General features: G+C 40.7%; 1 protein-coding gene across 4 annotated transcripts in view; it reads left to right on the top strand.

Moving 5' to 3' along the window:
- SPAG16 (sperm associated antigen 16) overlaps nucleotides 1-16,956 on the top strand; it is a 624,134-nt gene that overhangs the window by 454,253 nt on the left and 152,925 nt on the right. For all 4 annotated transcript variants that reach the window (XM_075000811.1, XM_075000810.1, XM_075000812.1 and 1 more), the window contains one exon: nucleotides 3,933-3,998. In XM_075000811.1, coding sequence (XP_074856912.1) covers nucleotides 3,933-3,998 — 66 coding nt within the window. The remainder of the gene's footprint in view (nucleotides 1-3,932; nucleotides 3,999-16,956) is intronic.

Genomic DNA, 16,956 nt, shown 5'->3' with positions numbered 1-16,956 from the left:
AAAGGCTGGACTGAATCTGGCATTTTCATAATTTCCTGGGTTTTGTACCTGGGGAGATTAATACATTCCTTAGGTGGCAACTGGAAACATTTGTTGCACTTTTACAAGTGTGGAATTCCAAATTAGAACTACAGTGCGGTATTGATGGGAACAGTAAAATTTAAACTCTGAAAGAGTAGATTTAATACTAGATTTATTTCAAATTATTCTTAGTAATTAAATTTGACCTGCTGATACAGTATATGTTATGATGACTCTAGGGGCGTTTTTGTAGTTACTCTTCAGGAATGCTATTCAGAAACATCTAGTAAGTCTATTGTCTATTTTATTCATTGGTGATAAAGACTGGAGTCTTTCTAGGGCTGGAGCCACAAGACAGTGGAAGATTGACCCACTCAGGGTCAATCTTCAGGGTTTAGTTTCGTGCCTGTGTGAAATGATGTTCTGGGGGTCAATGTCGATCCCTGTATGCCTCATAAGAGATAAGAAATAAGGAAGGTCAAAGGAAGGTCAGCCTTCTGTCATGTGAAGAGACATGGAAGTGGATTGTAGATGTATCTGTTTTAGCTATGCACAGCTAAAATTGCATATTGGCGGTTGACTTCTATGTCTAGTATCAACATAGCTTAGAAGCAAAGTCAAGAAGTGCTCCTTCTGGGATATTGTAGCCAAGTATTTCTCTTCTTTTCCTGCTTAATTCCTGGGCTTGTGGAAAGATGGATTTTTAAAAATATTAGCATGTGTATATCAGAGTGCAAATCATTGTCCCTTATTTTGCCAAGCAACATCTTAATTTAATAGGACCAAAGTATATTCTCCATGACTGTACTGGTACAAAAAATGCTTTGACAGGTAACTTGACATTGTCACTAGAACACAAGATAGATTTTCTATTCTCAGAATTTTTACTGACCAGAATTTTCATGAATATCCCTCTGTGCTCATCCCACCTCTTATTATGATGTTATCTTTATCAAATGTAACTTATCTATCACTATCTACCCTGGGGCTTGTGTGTAATAAGATTTGTTTTCTAACAGAGAATTCATAATCGAGTAATGAATATTTAAATTTTCTTCTTTATTCAGTTATATGGGTTCTAGTTAGATTATTTACAAATTAATTTTAATTGTATAGAGCCAAATTGTTTTGCTCCTGTGTATCTATTGAAGACAATGGAGTTAAATAAGTAGAGAATTAGGCTCATTTTGTGAATCTTTTTCTTCCTATGACTGAAGTTTAGATAATATAATTTTTTGTAGTTTGTTTTTTATTTAATTTTTTGTTAGGTTTGTATTGCAACATTTCCATAAAACTATTACCTTGTTCCAGCAGAGTGCTTTTCAACAGTAGATCTCCATGCTCTTTATGTGAAAGAAAATATAATTACCCCCCTATGTTACAAAAAAGAAAAGTGAGGTGCAGAGCAGTGAAGTGATTTGCCCAAGGTTAGAGAGCAGGCTAGTATCTATGTCTCTTGAGTTCCAAATGAAGTACCATGTTGACTGGACAACTGCTCTATTTTAAACTTCCTTTGTGCAGTTTTTGTCACAGGTTGTCTGTGCAGAGATGGGCTCCAGTTTTACTCCCAACAAATTTAGCTCGCTTTTTAAGGTGAGGGGTATAAGTAATAATGAGATGCTATTACTAACTCAGGCCATGCCTAGAGACATAAAGGAGAGGTGGACTGGAATGGAAAAATGGAACACTCAAGGTAAGTAGAGCTAGGAGTGGCAGACAGGAGGGACATCTGAGAAGCTGTTGATCTGAGGAAGCAGCATTAGCTGAGTGCTGCATGGGGAAAGACTGGCCCCTGCAGGAAGGGGCTGTTGGGATTATAATCCAGATCCAGGGTGGTGGATTGAGGATTGCTGACTAGGAGAAATGTGACTGATTGAGCTGTGGAACCAATTACCAGCAAGGTGAAGTTGGCATGCAGTACAGTAAACTCTTTCATATCTGGCATTCTATCTTCCAAAACTCTCAGATAATTGGCATTTTAACCATGAGTAAATTAACAGAAGACAATTTGGATGTCATTGCTTTTGGTTTTTTTAGAAAGAGGTTTAAGGGTGTGTAAAATTGTCATTATATCTTAGTGGGTCACAGCTCAGAATAGGAATTTCAGGAGACAGTCTTGAATGGGACCAAGTCACCCCAAGGTGGTGATTATTCTAACATTACATTAAACCAAGTCAGTAGTAAAAATAAACGTCTGTCTCACCACACTGGCTAACAGAAGGCCTCCTTCGGCATTCCAGCTCTTGTCTCACCACCCACACACTAGACTCTATGATGAGTGGTTACTGAAAGCCAATTTCATCTTATATCAGCTCTTCTACTCCCTAGAGATAAGCCACCTAGCCAGGTCTATATATAATTAAGGTATTACTCAATGATCAAAGTAATTGGCAAGAGTGGCACTCCTTTATTAACTGAAATCTAAAGGGTTAGTACTAAAAGAAGAGATGATTAACACTAATAGGTCATATATATGGAAATAATTGCAAAGACCTTATATCAAGTTTGCAGCTGTGATGGTATAGACTACTAGTTTGTAATGTCTCTCTGGTAAAGTCCGAAAGACTGGAAAGTCCTTAGTCCATAGTTCAAAATGCTCCTTTTGGTTGTAAATCCACAATCCAGAGAATCAGGGCTGGAAAGAAGCAAAACAGAGACATCTCAGGGTCTTTGATATCTTTTGCCGTGTGCCTGAAAATTTACTGCTTCAAAAAAAGCTCTCAGCCGAGTTTGTGTGAAGTCACTGGCACAAGGTGGAGTCCGGGATCACATGAGTGTATCTCATACCCTTACACAGCTTGATGACTCACAGGGGAAGCCATTCTTCTGTGGCCCATTTTGAGAGGCAAGTGTCCGTGATGGACCATCAACACCAAGCTGTCTAGTCTTGATGTTAATCTTACCTGGGGGGGATTTCCCAAGAATACGACATGGATAAGTCCATGGCCAGTATTCATAACTTTAAATACAGAAATGATAAATGGATTTAATCAGGATAATCATAATCTAATCTAATGGATCTAATCATAATTGATTGTAACTTTTCCATTGTCACCTTACCTAACGTATATTGTGCACAAAATTTGTCACAGTTGTATAACACTGGAACTATCCATGATGTAAATGGTCATATTTCAGTCAGACCTTTTCAGTAATGGGTGTGTATAAACGCAATGTACTTTATTAAATCATTCATGAAGCATTTCCTGAAAGCTGGCACTGTGCTTTCTAAAGGGCTATAATCAGGGCTACTAATGGGGTGTGGGGGCAGGCAAAAGGGTCAGTAACCTTTAGGACTGGTGATTTAAAAGCGGTCTGGGGCTCTGGACTCCTGCTGCCACTACCATAGAAGCAGAGATGTCCAGAGCCCTGGACTTTCTAAATCACCATGGGAGCCCCATGCTCCTGTGGTGGGCCTGGCATAGTATGGACAGCACTGAGGCCTGGCTGTAGGAAGCCCTGTGTGATCCAGATAGCATGGAGGGCTGGCAGCCCCTAGCCCCATCCCTTTCATCTGAGACCCTGCCCTTTCCAGTGTGTCCAGAGCCAAGCTCCCACACAGACATTACTCAGGGCATATCTATAAAATAATCTCTTCCTCATCATGAGTGCTGAAGTGTAGTCACTGATTTTGTGTGTCAGAGGCTGGAAATGGATGATGGGGAGGGATCACTCAATGATGACCTGCTTTGTTCACTCCTTCTGAGGCATCTGACATTGGCTGCTGTTGGAAGACAGGATACTGGGTTAGATGGACCTTTGGTCTGACCTATTATGGATGTTCTTATGTTCATGTGAGTGATATGTATCTTTGTACATAATAGTAAAAGCAAGCTCTGTCTTTATAAGTACTGTAATTTACATAGCTATAAATCATTTAATTGTTTTCCTTTGTTTGGTTGATTTCCTAGGGACTCTGTGCTCAGACTTTCTATGGTCACCAGCATTCCTGTAATTATGCTACATTCAACATGAAGGTAAGTTCTATGCATGAAGGATGGGTTTCTCATATTGCAAATTCTAAGGCCAGTGAGACCGTTGTGATCATCTGATTTGACTTGCTGTATAACCCAGGCTGTATACCTTACCTGGAAAAAATTTCCCTTTGCATTTAGTGCGTATCTTTTAGAAAAATATCAAATCTTGATCTTAAAATCTCCATACTCCCCTTTTTAAAACAGAGCATGATGAGCAGATCTTTCTCCCTCATGAAGCTGCCAGTCATGTAGGAATGTTTAATGATCCTATGAAAGTTCATGGGGACACATATTGACTATAGTGTGTAAGTTCCAGTTATGTTTACAATAGAACTCCATCTCTGTGACCAAGCTTAGTTTGTTTCTTGCTATCGCAGAGCCATTCCCCCGTACTGCTTCTGTACAGTTAGCTTAGTTAGCTGACATTTCCTGTTGGCTCTTTGTCATTTCCTGAGGGGCTAGTTTTGCTACTGTGTATAAAGGATGTTCTAGAGCAGATTGAGTTAGATTAGTGATAGAATGCAGATAAATGGCAGATTGAGAGAAGGTGTGGGCCTTTGTGATTAAATTTCATGACAAAAGAGAATGTTCCTCACAGACCCAGTTCACAAATGCTTAAAAGATCTGTTGAAGTTGGTGTGCAAAATCTCATTGATTTGAAATGCTCAAATCAGTTCCAATATGCCTGTGAGAAGGGTATTTCCTCTGTACATACTCAGTATATGTGGTTTTAATTCCTAAGACACAAGCTCCAAACCTGGATTAACCCTTGTTTTGATATGAGAGTCTCTCCTGGGATCTCTAGATTCAGTGGGAAGGGCAGAGAACCCCAAAATCCTCCATTAATACTGGGGAGTAGGACAACGCACACCCATGATCCCGCTTACCACACTGTGCTTTGAAAAGGGCTTCCTTCTGCTTGGAATGGAAAAGCCAAACCAGCTCTGCTTGTGTAAAAGGAGGATTGGGCAATTAAAGAACTGGCGGCTTATCTGGCTCCCCCCATCAATCCTACCTGACAGCTCTATTGTTTGGGGCACTGAAAAAGTTCAATGTCCTCCCCAGACTGGTACAAAGGTGATGGTCCCTGACCCCCACTGCCTCCCATCTCTTGGGCATCTGATCTCTGCTGTCTTCCTTGCTAAGTGTCTCCCCAAAGGTGTCTCAGATGCCTTTCTTGCACTTCCCTTCATTATTGCAGGATTTTGAGAGTCCAGCTGTTAACTGCAGGGAACCCTGAATATTTTCTCCTTGCACAATAGCAGCTGCTGCCCATTTATGTTCCTGGTTTGGGAACAGGGACTCCCACAGACTCCTGACTTCCACCTGAGCTGTATCTCATTTTAAATTTTGCCCATATTTGGCAATTACTAATCCTGTCTCTTAAATTTTGCAGCATGATGGCCTAGAAAAGATGGAATATGATTATGTTTTGTAATTAGAATAGTGAATAAAGGGTTAATCATAGTCAGCTTGGCCTTCATGTTGAACATGTATTAAAGGAATCTCATCTCCAGTGCAGAATTTCCTACATGACCTAAAATAATTAACAGGAAGTGAGGGGGCAGCATGCTGATAATGATCCAGATAAGCATGTTATTTTGATATAGAATGTCACAGCTGGTGCTAAACTCTAGGCTGAAATCATTGATTGACATTCTCAATGATTGAATTAGTAAAAATGGATGCAGCCAGTGAAGTATTGATTGAACTGAGGGGGGGAGTGTAATTTCAGAAGTGGTAATTACAGTTATATAAATTAATTGTACATACACAGGAGGCAAGGCAGCTGAATCTGAGGTGTACATGTTCCAGTTGTCAGATTGTCTGGTCAGAGTAGCTGAGACAATGAATCAGATGAACATAGCACCAAATGAATGTTTCCCAAACCTGTCTCTGCTGGGTACTCACGACAAGATTTAAGTATTTGGTATAGCCTAGCAACCTCAAAGGCTGGCTGTCCTGCCTACATCTGGCCATGATGGGCAAAACACCCACCAGTGCTAAATTCCATTTCCTAAGGTAACTTACATGCTTTGGCTCAGGTCTCATGGGAAGGTCAATGGGACCTTCCATTCTTAACAGTCTCACTTTTGCAAAAGTGATGTAGACTCTAAAACTACTCAAGTTTTTCTGAATTTTTATCTTCAGATTCTTATGTACCTTTTGGAAATGGGTCTCTAGGGGTGTGTCTACACTTGCATTCCTGTTTCGAAAGAGGCATGAAATGAGGTAAATCGAAAATGCAAATGAGGCGTAAATGTGCATACTCAGCACCTCATCTGCATATTCTAATTTCGAAAGCGCTTCTTTCGAAAGAAGAAAGCCAGCGTAGATGCTGCTCTTTCAAAAGTAAACCCCATCTTCGAAAGAATCCTTCTTCCCATTAAATAAAGGGAAGAAGGATTCTTTCAAAGATGAGCTTACTTTTGAAAGAGCAGCATCTACACTGGCTTTCTTCTTTCGAAAGAAGCGCTTTTGAAATTAGAATATGCAAATGAGGTGCTGAATATGTAAATATATACCTCATTTGCATTTTTGATTTGCCTCATTTGCATGCCTCTTTCGAAAGAGGAATGCAAGTGTAGACACACCCAAGGTGAGTTTTCTCTTGCTAGATGAAGTATCAATTACTCAGTAGGTGGCACTATCTAATCTACATATAAATTCTTGTGGATCTATCTGAAAAAAATATATATTTTGGATAAAATTAATCTTAGTTATATAATATTTCATGTTACTGGGATTGCGGACTTTGCAACCTGTTAAAAATGTTTCAGAGTTGGATATCTTTTCAGGCCAGAATTTTTAAAAGCTGTCAGCACCCTTAATTAGCTACTAGATTATCCAAAGAGCTTAAATCCCGTTATGTACCTGAAAGTACGGCCACTTATTTACGTATTAGATGGGAGCTGAGCATTTTTGAAAAGCTCATTATGCTATTTTAGTGCATATTCTGCTACATCTGCTACAGTTACGATCAGGGAAAGATGTTTATAACATAAACTTCTGTAACTTTCCTAGGTTTCTGTACCTAGAAGTGAAGTTGTTTTGGGAAGTTTGAACAAATTATCTTTAGAATTATAGAAAATATATCTCATTCTCCAAGATACAGGAGAGGAAGTGACTTACTTTTGTACATCACTATATGATTTGCTAACTTTCCCATAACTACATCGCCACATCTGCTAATTTATCATCTAAAATGTTCAAAATAACTTTTGTCCATGCAAGGCTAGGTCCTTTCACTGTTTACAAAAGCACATAAAAGGGCACAGTACATTTTTTCACACGTCTCTAGACATTACTGTGCAGACTCAGACTCTCTTTGAATGTTCTGGGTGAATGGCCCCTAGGCACAAGACTGACCAGAATAATAGTCCACATAGCTCAGTTAACTGGAGGTGCTGAGGTGCCCCATCAGAGGGAAACCCAAGGGAAATGCACTTGGAGGCAATACTCCCTCTAATCTTTTTCCATCCATGTGCAGAATAATGTTCTGTGCACTGGGGCATATGTGAATGTGCACCACCAATATAAACATGCAAAACAAAACAAACAGCTAACTGTTGGCACTCTGCTAATCAATTGGGCAGCATATGAGTCTCTCTTGAGCTGCCTCACAAGCACATACCTTATTAGGGAACAATGCTTGGAAGTAAAATCCCTTCTCTAACTTCTGGGGTATTATGGGGACTTCACTCAAAGCCCATTGAGTGTACTTTGGCACAGACAGACACTTTGCATAGTTTAGCCTACACACCCTTTCATGTTTGGCTACATCTACTAGCCAATGCAGAATATGGGGGCTGGGCCCTGGACAGAGCTTATCTATGTGGGTGTACATAAAGGTGAAATGGGACAATTTTAAAGGACAATCATATTTTTTTTTGTTCAACAATGATAGGAGAACAGTGCAATTGCACTGTGTAAATTTCACTTAGGCAATCTGAGCTGGCATTGAACTTGAGAATCTTCTCCCTTCTGATAATACACAAGTATCAAATTGTAAAAATTTGATAAACCACTACATTTGAAACAAGTTCCCATATACTATCCTCCTATAGCACTTTTCAACTCGATAGGCATTTACATTCTTTGTACCTCATTATCATGTAGCAACTCTGTTTATCTCTGGAATTACTTCAGATTCATTGTAACCTAGAACAAAGTTTGAACCTTTATATGTGTGTGTGTGTGTGTGTGTGTGTGTGTAGATATGATTGTGTACAAATGGAGGAAGAGTCACCATTCATTAGGCCTTGTTTATTACCGATATCCTCTGATTCTTGAATGCATTAGATGAAGAAAAAAATATCACAATAATCAAATTTCCTTAAACAAGTAATATTTCTGAACTTATCAATGTCCAAAAGGCTTCATAGAACATACTTCAGTAGCAGCATCCAGGTTTCCCTCCCCACACAGAAATGCAACCAGAATTTCAGGTCAGCCTTCCATTGATTTAGTGAAGGACAAATAATGTCAGACAGTTCTTATACCGAAACAAAATTTCAATTTTGTTTACTTCTTCAGCAGTCCAGCTTGATGTCAGCTACCATTTAGCTAGGCCAATAATATTGATATTTGTTGTCAGTTCTTATTCATTACTGCACCCAAATGATACAAAAGCCAAATCTTTTAGATGTTTCTGTGGAAGGCCGAATAAAGCTGAGGCTGTCAGCTTATAGCTGATAGACAGAAACCAGAAAAGAGCAGAATACAAAATCAAACATATTTTTGCTACTGTTGTTTATTTATTCAGAGTGTTCAGCTTTATGCATAAGCTCCAAGCCTGTCGCTTAGAAAGGTTACCTAGTAATATCAAATGTGTAATTAGACATGCACAAGGGTTAATAGGTTCTTCTCCTAGTTTATTGCTGTCTTCATACATAAGAAATATAATTACAGATCTGGGTTCTGTTCTAAGTGGAGATAGTAGTAGTAGAAGTAGTTGAAAGTTATTGGAGTGGGAAAAAAATCGGATAATGTTCTTCTCAAGACAAAGGGAGAAATTGCTATTCTGTCACAGTGGTGTGGCAGAGAGGAAAGTATGAAATCCAGTGTAACTCTTCCTCACGCAGTCTTTCACTCAGGTTGCTGGTTGGTTCAATCAGCTGCACATGAACCTGTAGGAAGACCCTCCGTCCACAAGTAGGGCTTATTCCAACTCCAGTAGCTGGGGAGTTCACCTGTGTCCATGTTCCTGGTAGAAGTGGTGCCCAGATTGATTCCAAATCCCCCGCCCCCCTACTTTGTAAATTAATATATATTTTTAAAGAACATAAACATAGACAGAAAACAATCCCTCTTCCCTTCCCCCAGCCCCTGTACACAACTCTAGGGCTCTGTACACTCAAGTCACTTCCCCACTGGGGCTGTGTTGAGGCATCAACAGCTGTGTTCTCCTCCCCCTCCTTGGACCCCCATGGGCTGCTTGGGGTAAAGGAGCAGCTGCAGTCCAATGTGGGCATGAGAAGCAATGTCAGCTGCTTTGTGCATCCGGGGGGGTCCAGTTTCCCCACATGGTTGCAGGAGGGCGTGCAGGAGTTAGGAGTGCAGGAGGTGCAAGGGGTAGAAGTGAACGGGCCCAGTGTGGAGGGCCCAGTGCAGAGGTTAGGCGCACAGGAGGGAGGTGCAGGAATTAGGGTCATAGGGAGCATAGTGCAGGGGCTGGGGAGGGGAGTGTGGGAGTAGGGGACCAGGGCATCAAAATTCAAATTTGCCCAGGATGCCATTTACCCTAAGGCCAGCCACAAAAACCCCCTCAGGCAGCTGGTCAGGTGCAAGGTCTAGCCTCTCCTCTTTCACTACAGGAACCCCACTCTTTGTCAGTTGGGGGTAGCGGGGCTGGGAGAGGGGGACTGCCACATGCTCCTCCCCTCCTCCTTCCAGTGGCACAGGTAGAGAAGCCAGGGATCATCTGCTGTGACCTTGCTGCCTGAGGCACTGATCATTGGCAGGTCCTTTGCAGCTCTGCCTGAAGCAGCTTTCAAACTCTATGGCTATGTCTACACTAGAGAGTTTTGTGGACAAAACTGGCATTTTATCGACAAAACCAAAGGAGCGTCCACATCCCCCACAAAGCAGAACACCTCTGTCAACAGAGATCTGTCAGCTGAAAGCCTGTTTGGATGCTCTGTGGGGGGCCCTCTGCCTACAGATAGGGCTTCTGGGACACCAGGCATCCCTGTCTCTCATGTTTCCAGTTGGCTGTTTTGTTGAGAGAACAGCTGAGCTGTCCTGCCACTCTCTGTTGACAGAGCGGATCGCTCTTTTGAGCCACTTTGTGGTCTGGGCACAATCTGTCGACAGAAGTTTTGTTGGATGATGTCTTCAGACAGTAACTTCTGTTGACATTTCACTCTAGCCATAGCCTGTGAGAGACCGTGGACTCTGAACATTTCTGGAGCTGATCACCCAGCCCATTTAACTTGCCACCTCTGGCAACACAATGAGAGGGATTCTGCCTTCTTTCAGGGGAGAAGTCCCTAAATCTATTCATTTCGTCTTGTCTCGATCATACTCAGACTGTCATGAAGCACAAGGAAATTCATGCCCAACAAATTCATGTACTGTATTAGCCTTGCAAACCGTAATTGTCTTGCCTTCTAAGGAGGAAAGATGGTCTTATAATAAAAGTGTTTGAATGAGACACAAGAGATGTGGGTCCCATACTTAACTATGCCAGTTTCCTGTGTACTACTGAGTTCTCTACTCTCTCTTCCATTTCTTTATTTGAGGTGTTGCGAAGATAAACTTTTTAGTAACGCTTGTAGTGCAGCTACAAACATAAGGGCATCTTGATCCTTCTGGCTGTCCCCAGCTTCTGGCTATCTAGTAAATTGTTAATGCCAACCTATGAGCTGGGATTTTCTTCAGACCCAAGGGAATCTGGCTTTCAGATCCCACTCAGCTGACCATCACAGTGATGTAGGACATGGACATATTTACCTTGAAAGATTGGCCCTCACTTCTTCCTGACAGATTATGTTAATTGAGACATCTTCTTTGCCAAGCAGTGATTTAGCACACAACTCCCCTTCAGTTCCACCTTTTCTCTGTAAGACAGAAAAGTGTAGTTTTTCCAGTTAAGAGTTAGATTCATGTTTTCTTTAAAAAATATGATTCTGGAACCTCAGTCATCTTGGGTGAAAATGTGAGCGTTAACTGCCAAGTAGAAGAACTACACTTTTCTGTCTTAAAATGGCTTTGAGTATCATTCTCTTTATTTTGGGGAAAAAACTGCATTTTTTTCCTCAACATTCAGTCTACAGTGTCAGTTCCCTCCAGGTGCAAGTTGCCTTAAGAATCTTAAATTTAACAAGCCTTCCACGGACCCGCAAATTACTAGTCTGTTGAAGGCTTTCACCAGACTTAGCCCACTCTAAGACCTATATCTTTAAACAGAATCTTAAACAAACACATCCAGGTCAAGGCAACACCTTTCAATTTCACCCTCCTTTATTGTTTCAGCTGTTAAATTCTGTCTCCTTTGCTATTACTTCAACCAGTAGTGTAAGTGTACTGGAAGTCCATTGAACTTAATCTCCCATTTTTCCAAGATAAAAATCACATGCGCTATACTTTTCCTTCATCCATCACCAAGGTTAAAATAACTTCCATTTAAATAAAGAAATTTCTTTTGTTCTCAAATTAGAGCAACTCACTGGAGTTCACAGGAGCATCAGATACCCTATAGAAAAAAAAGCACTGTCTGTTTTCAAAATATATCTATCTTCCTTATGGTAAACCCAGTAAAGATTTTCAAACTTGCTACAAAGTCTTGATCCTGCTAAGAAATGGCAAAGAAGCTGACGGGACCATCCATCAGTTCTACCACCTGCTTCCAGCTATTTCTACTCTTTCAGCTCTCTCTCAGACACGCACACAGAAGCCTGTAGGAAAGAAACATAGCTTCCCATAATGAGATTTGTAAAGGCACCTCTTGGGCTTCAATCCTCCTTTTCGCTAGACATTGCAAAATTGATGCCTGTTTGTCTGCAGACATTACCTTCAGGCATCTGTCCTGAACACTGCTATGTTTTTCTAACCTGTTTAATATCTTTATTCTCTTCTTTGAATAATGCACTGTTAGATGTATCTGAGATGTAGTTCCATGGTCTAGGATCAGTGACTACACAGCAAAGGGGTATGGGATAATCCCAATCTGGAGATTGATTATCTTGAAGTAAAAGCACACACCATTGCGGAGGCTGTCTCCATCCTTGCTGCAAATTTCAACTTGACACCGTTCTCTCTGCTGTTCAATGTGATATTTTGTTAGTCTTTAATGTGCTACATGACTGCTGATTATTTTTGTTAGAATACAGACGAACACGGCTGCCTCTCTGTTACTATTAGATGACCTAGTGGATCATATACCTGATGTATGTCTCCTAAACCAGTTCAATGAGACCGACATAAAAATCCCTTAAAAGCTGCTTTTTGTCAAGTATTTAGAGATGCTCTAGGTGGGAGTTCTCTGTGTTCTTTCTGGAATGGTGAATGCATTTGCTCTAAGAGTAATAAATATTCATTGACAGGTTACCTCATAGTCATTGTTCCAGTTATAAATATATTTAATAAAATATTGGCATCTTACTAAATGGAAAAAACAGAATTGATCAGTTTAACTGTACTTTTTATGTAAATAAGCTTTGTGCTTAATAGAATTTTTGATTTTGATGAAAAATGTGGTTTCTGCAAAATCAATTTTTCCATAGGGAAATTAGAGAGACCAGGTCATTGAGATAATGTATGTTACTGGACCTACTTCTGTTAGTGAAAAAGACAAGCTTTTGAGCTACAGAGAACTCTTCTTCAGGTCGAGGAAAGGGACTCAGTGTGTCTCACCCAAATCCAAGGTGGAACATCTTGTTTTGGATAAGTAATTAGCACACGTGCTAAAAGACCATTCTGGATTACAGATTGGTTTTACGACTTATTCCAACAATGTCTTTATAGTAACAGAGAGGTAGCTGTGTTAGTGTGTAGTCTAACAAAACAGAACAGATCTGAAGAAGTGAGTCTGTCCCATGAAAGCTCGTCACCTAATGAATCATTTTGCTAGTCTTTAAAGTACTGCAGGCCTGCTGGTTTGTTTTGTTAACAATGTCTTTAGTAAAACAATGACACTCTTACTGAAGGAAAGAAGAGGCTCACTGAAACATTCTTCAAACTGTTCTCCACACAGAGGACCAGCTTCGTCCCAGAGACAAGTGACCTCCTCCAGAATAAGAAAATAGCCTTAGATACTAGGAAGGCTCCCCAATATGGCAACCTCTTCACATGCAACCTGGAGAGAGAATTTCTGGACAACTGCACCACAAAACTAATGGTGGGGGGCATACTAAAGTACAGCCCAGACAAGTAATTACACTGCCCTTCTCACCTGGGGCACCCTTTACAAAGCCTTGCTGCTGCAGCCTCCAACCTTGACTGCTCAGAGTCTGTGATGGTATATCATTCGCAACCTAGTGTGTGCTGCAGCCAGCCAGTCACACCTTGACTATTATCAGCCTCAAACATTATCACCGGAAAAAATCTGCGTTCTGTACTGCCCCACGGTTTCCTGGATAGTACAACTACATTCCTTTAAGGGAATAATATTCACACAATCAGTTACACCCGAAAGAAGTTATTCAAACACATCAGTACATCAAATACATGGAACACACTGAATTAAATAAAACACTTTTACTAACACAAAGAGATTTTAAGTGAGTTCAAATAATGAGTCATAAAAGTTGCAATGATTATGAGAAAATTAGCACTGAAACACTCACAGATACCTGACGTAAACTGTGTCAGATTCAGAGCTAAGTTTTCTCACCACAGGCTTTCAGCAGTCTTACTGGCCAACTCTTTTGGTCAGTACCCCTTCCCCAGAATCTGACAGCTGTTTCCGTTGTTTCTTCAGCTGCAGTGAGTGTGATGAGCTGGTGTGGGGCAGGGTGTCTGCTTCTACTTTGCTTAGACTTCCCCTGCTTTAAGAAGCATTTCCAGCTGGGAGCAAGGTGACAGTAAGTCTGTGTGGAGGCAAACTCATGGTGTTTCTCTGCTAAGATATAGGGAGTATTTTGCCCCGCCTCCTTTTTTTGTCAAAGAATAGTCACTTCAGAGCTCCATCAGCCTTGTTTGTGCTTCACTGAAGTGTCAGTTTACCCTTTAATCTCGGAGGAACTGCATTGGCCGCTCCTCACATTGACCTGGAAAGCAGGTCATGTTTTCACCTTGTGTTTATAACTTCACAGTATAATGTGGCTACTTGCATTTTGCCATGATATTAATGTTCAGCAAATTATGAGGTTTTAAGTGATACTTCACAAGGAACAGCTTGTGGAAACACTGTTACAATAGTAAAACAAAAAGCCGTCAAGTAGCACTTTAGAGACTAGCAAAATGTTACAATAGTTTGTAGTTTATGGACCCAGGAGTATATGCTATCACAGTGCACCTAAACTACCTTGAGGTCCTATGGGAGCTGTTCTTTTGAAGCCTCATACCCTCTTTATACTACCCTAGGGGCTAAGCTCCCTCACTGAATGACATTTCCCATTGTGTATTGACGCTTCTCTGTGGCTGAGTTGCTATAGTGTACTGTAGGAGATGTAGGGTGCCAAGGAGCCCTGCTGGGAGGGCAAAATCAGGCCATGAGGTGCTGAAATACAACTCCTATGCAACTCCATGGTGGCCAAGGCAGATGCAAATTAATGTCAAACCAACGCCAATCAGAACATTTCAACATTTCATTTGTATTAATGATTTTTATATGTTTTGTTTTGTTTCTGAAATAGCAGAAACTATCAGAATTAATCAGATGTTTAATAGGGCTGACTGTATATGTGATACCTTATTTAGTATGGCTGGTTTCTGACTTGTGATGGCGAAGGAACTACTCATATCATAGGCTCGTTTGAGCCTTTGAGAGTTGGTTTTATTACACCAATGGGAGAACTCCATTGGCATAGAATGCCAGTGTTGTATGTGGTGACATGCCCTAAGACGCATGCATTTTCAGATATATTGTCTTTTATTCATCTTTTTCTTCCCAGCCTCACCACGGATCCTTTCCCCTGGCCCTTCCCCCATGCAACTTTAGTCATCCAAAAGCTGTGATTTGCAATAAGAGATTTGCCAGTGACTTCAGTAGGAACAAGATTAGGCCCTTAAGGAACTCGTTTCTAATCAAAGATCCACAGGAACATAATGCTAGATAATTGGGGGGTATGGTAAATGATCTTACATCATACACAGGGATGATCCTGTCTCAAACCCATCTGTCTCAGAATAGTACGGAGCCTTTTAAGGCCAAATTTTGAAACCCTGTGTATTTGTTTTTGTAGATGTAACGAGTCATTGTGATGTTCCCCAGGGTACAGTCTGAAATGCAGTGTCCCATTAACACTCCAGCCCAGTGTGCTATTTATACTGCTAGAGAAAAGCAGCTTCTCCAGGCTCTGCTCAAACACTGCCATTTGCACATAGTCACTCACAGCTAAGTTACATGAATACTCTCCTTGCCATTCATGAACTGTGTATGGGCTCACAACTGAAAATTCTTAGTTCCAGCCTTGAATTCCAGAAATGTGCATCTGTTGCTATCCAGTGTACTGCTGAGCAGTGCAAGCCCATTATAGTTCTTCATTTCATTAAAAGGGAACTATCATGCGCTAGCCTTTGTTAATCTGAACAGAGCTTCCCCAAACACTTCAGCCAAAACACACTGCAGCCAAATACAACAAAACACACTGCAGCCAAATACAACAACAACAAAGCCAGGTTAATTAACTAGTGAAAGAAAGTAATGATTATAAGTGACAAGGCATCTAAGAAATAGATAGATAAAGAGAGGAGCCAAATTTTATAAAAGCTAAACAGGATTTGAATGCAGAATGGTTTCTCTCCCCCCAGAAACTCTCGGCTGTTCACCCTAACTGGAAAGCCTTCTGGTCAGAACCACCTCCCACTTCAGTGATGCTCTGATTGTCTTTCAAGCCATCTCTTTGCTGTTAATAGAGATGGGGTATGAGAGATGATAAGGAGGTCATGGTTTCTCCTTTTTATATTTTGGCCCTTTGCACTGAGAAAGTCTTCCCTGGGTCATGGGACAGGGGAGTCTCTGAACACACTTGAAATGCCAGTGGTGGTTTAGGTCAATTGTACATTTCTTGTTTACAACTCCCTTGCTGATGAATCTCCTGTTAATCGGGTGATGGCCTTTTATTAGCACATAGGGATGCTAAAAGGTTAACCAGGAAGCATGGGACAGGTGCTTTTTTAACCTTCTCACTGTTTTAACATTCCCATTAGTACCTAGCTGGTGTGTGGGCGTGTCCTTGTCTTTGAGAAAATGATCTAAAGGCATCACTCAGCACTGTAGCCTAGTTCAGTAACAAACATATTGTAAAATTTTATAATTTCACATGTGGTGGTGTTACTCATTTCCACAAGGTAATAATATTCAGCAGATTATGGGTTCTAAATGTTACCTCCCAAAGCATATTTGTACATTGTAGATGTAACGGGTGGGCATGGGGTACATGATGTCATATGAGGTACAGAATATCATTCACATAGATTGTCTAAATACCACATTTTGCAGGTAAATATCTAAATAATATCACCAACAAATAATTGTGATTGCAACAAAGTGCCTAAGTTTAATAGCAAGAACAATACAGAGATACATTCAGGATCAGAAGATTATATTGGATTATCACATATTCTTAGTTCTGCGGAAGTAAGGGAATGTTAAAGTGGCGCACTTATTTCGAAGCTGCCCCCATCTTCACTGTCAATATGAAAATCGAAATTTGTTCGCGCTGCCGCCATTATGCTAATGAGGCTCTGAATGTGCATGTCAGTGCCTCATTAGCTTGCTTCATATTGCCTCATTACCATGGCTCCTCCAACTGGACCATAGTAGTATAGCAGCAGCCTTAGAAAAGAGAAG

Source organism: Carettochelys insculpta, chromosome 8 (assembly GCF_033958435.1).
Source record: "Carettochelys insculpta isolate YL-2023 chromosome 8, ASM3395843v1, whole genome shotgun sequence".
In the NCBI taxonomy this organism is placed as follows: Eukaryota; Metazoa; Chordata; order Testudines; family Carettochelyidae; genus Carettochelys; species Carettochelys insculpta.
The sequence above is the reverse complement of the archived record's forward strand: the minus strand, read 5'-3'. Positions and strand labels throughout refer to the sequence as shown.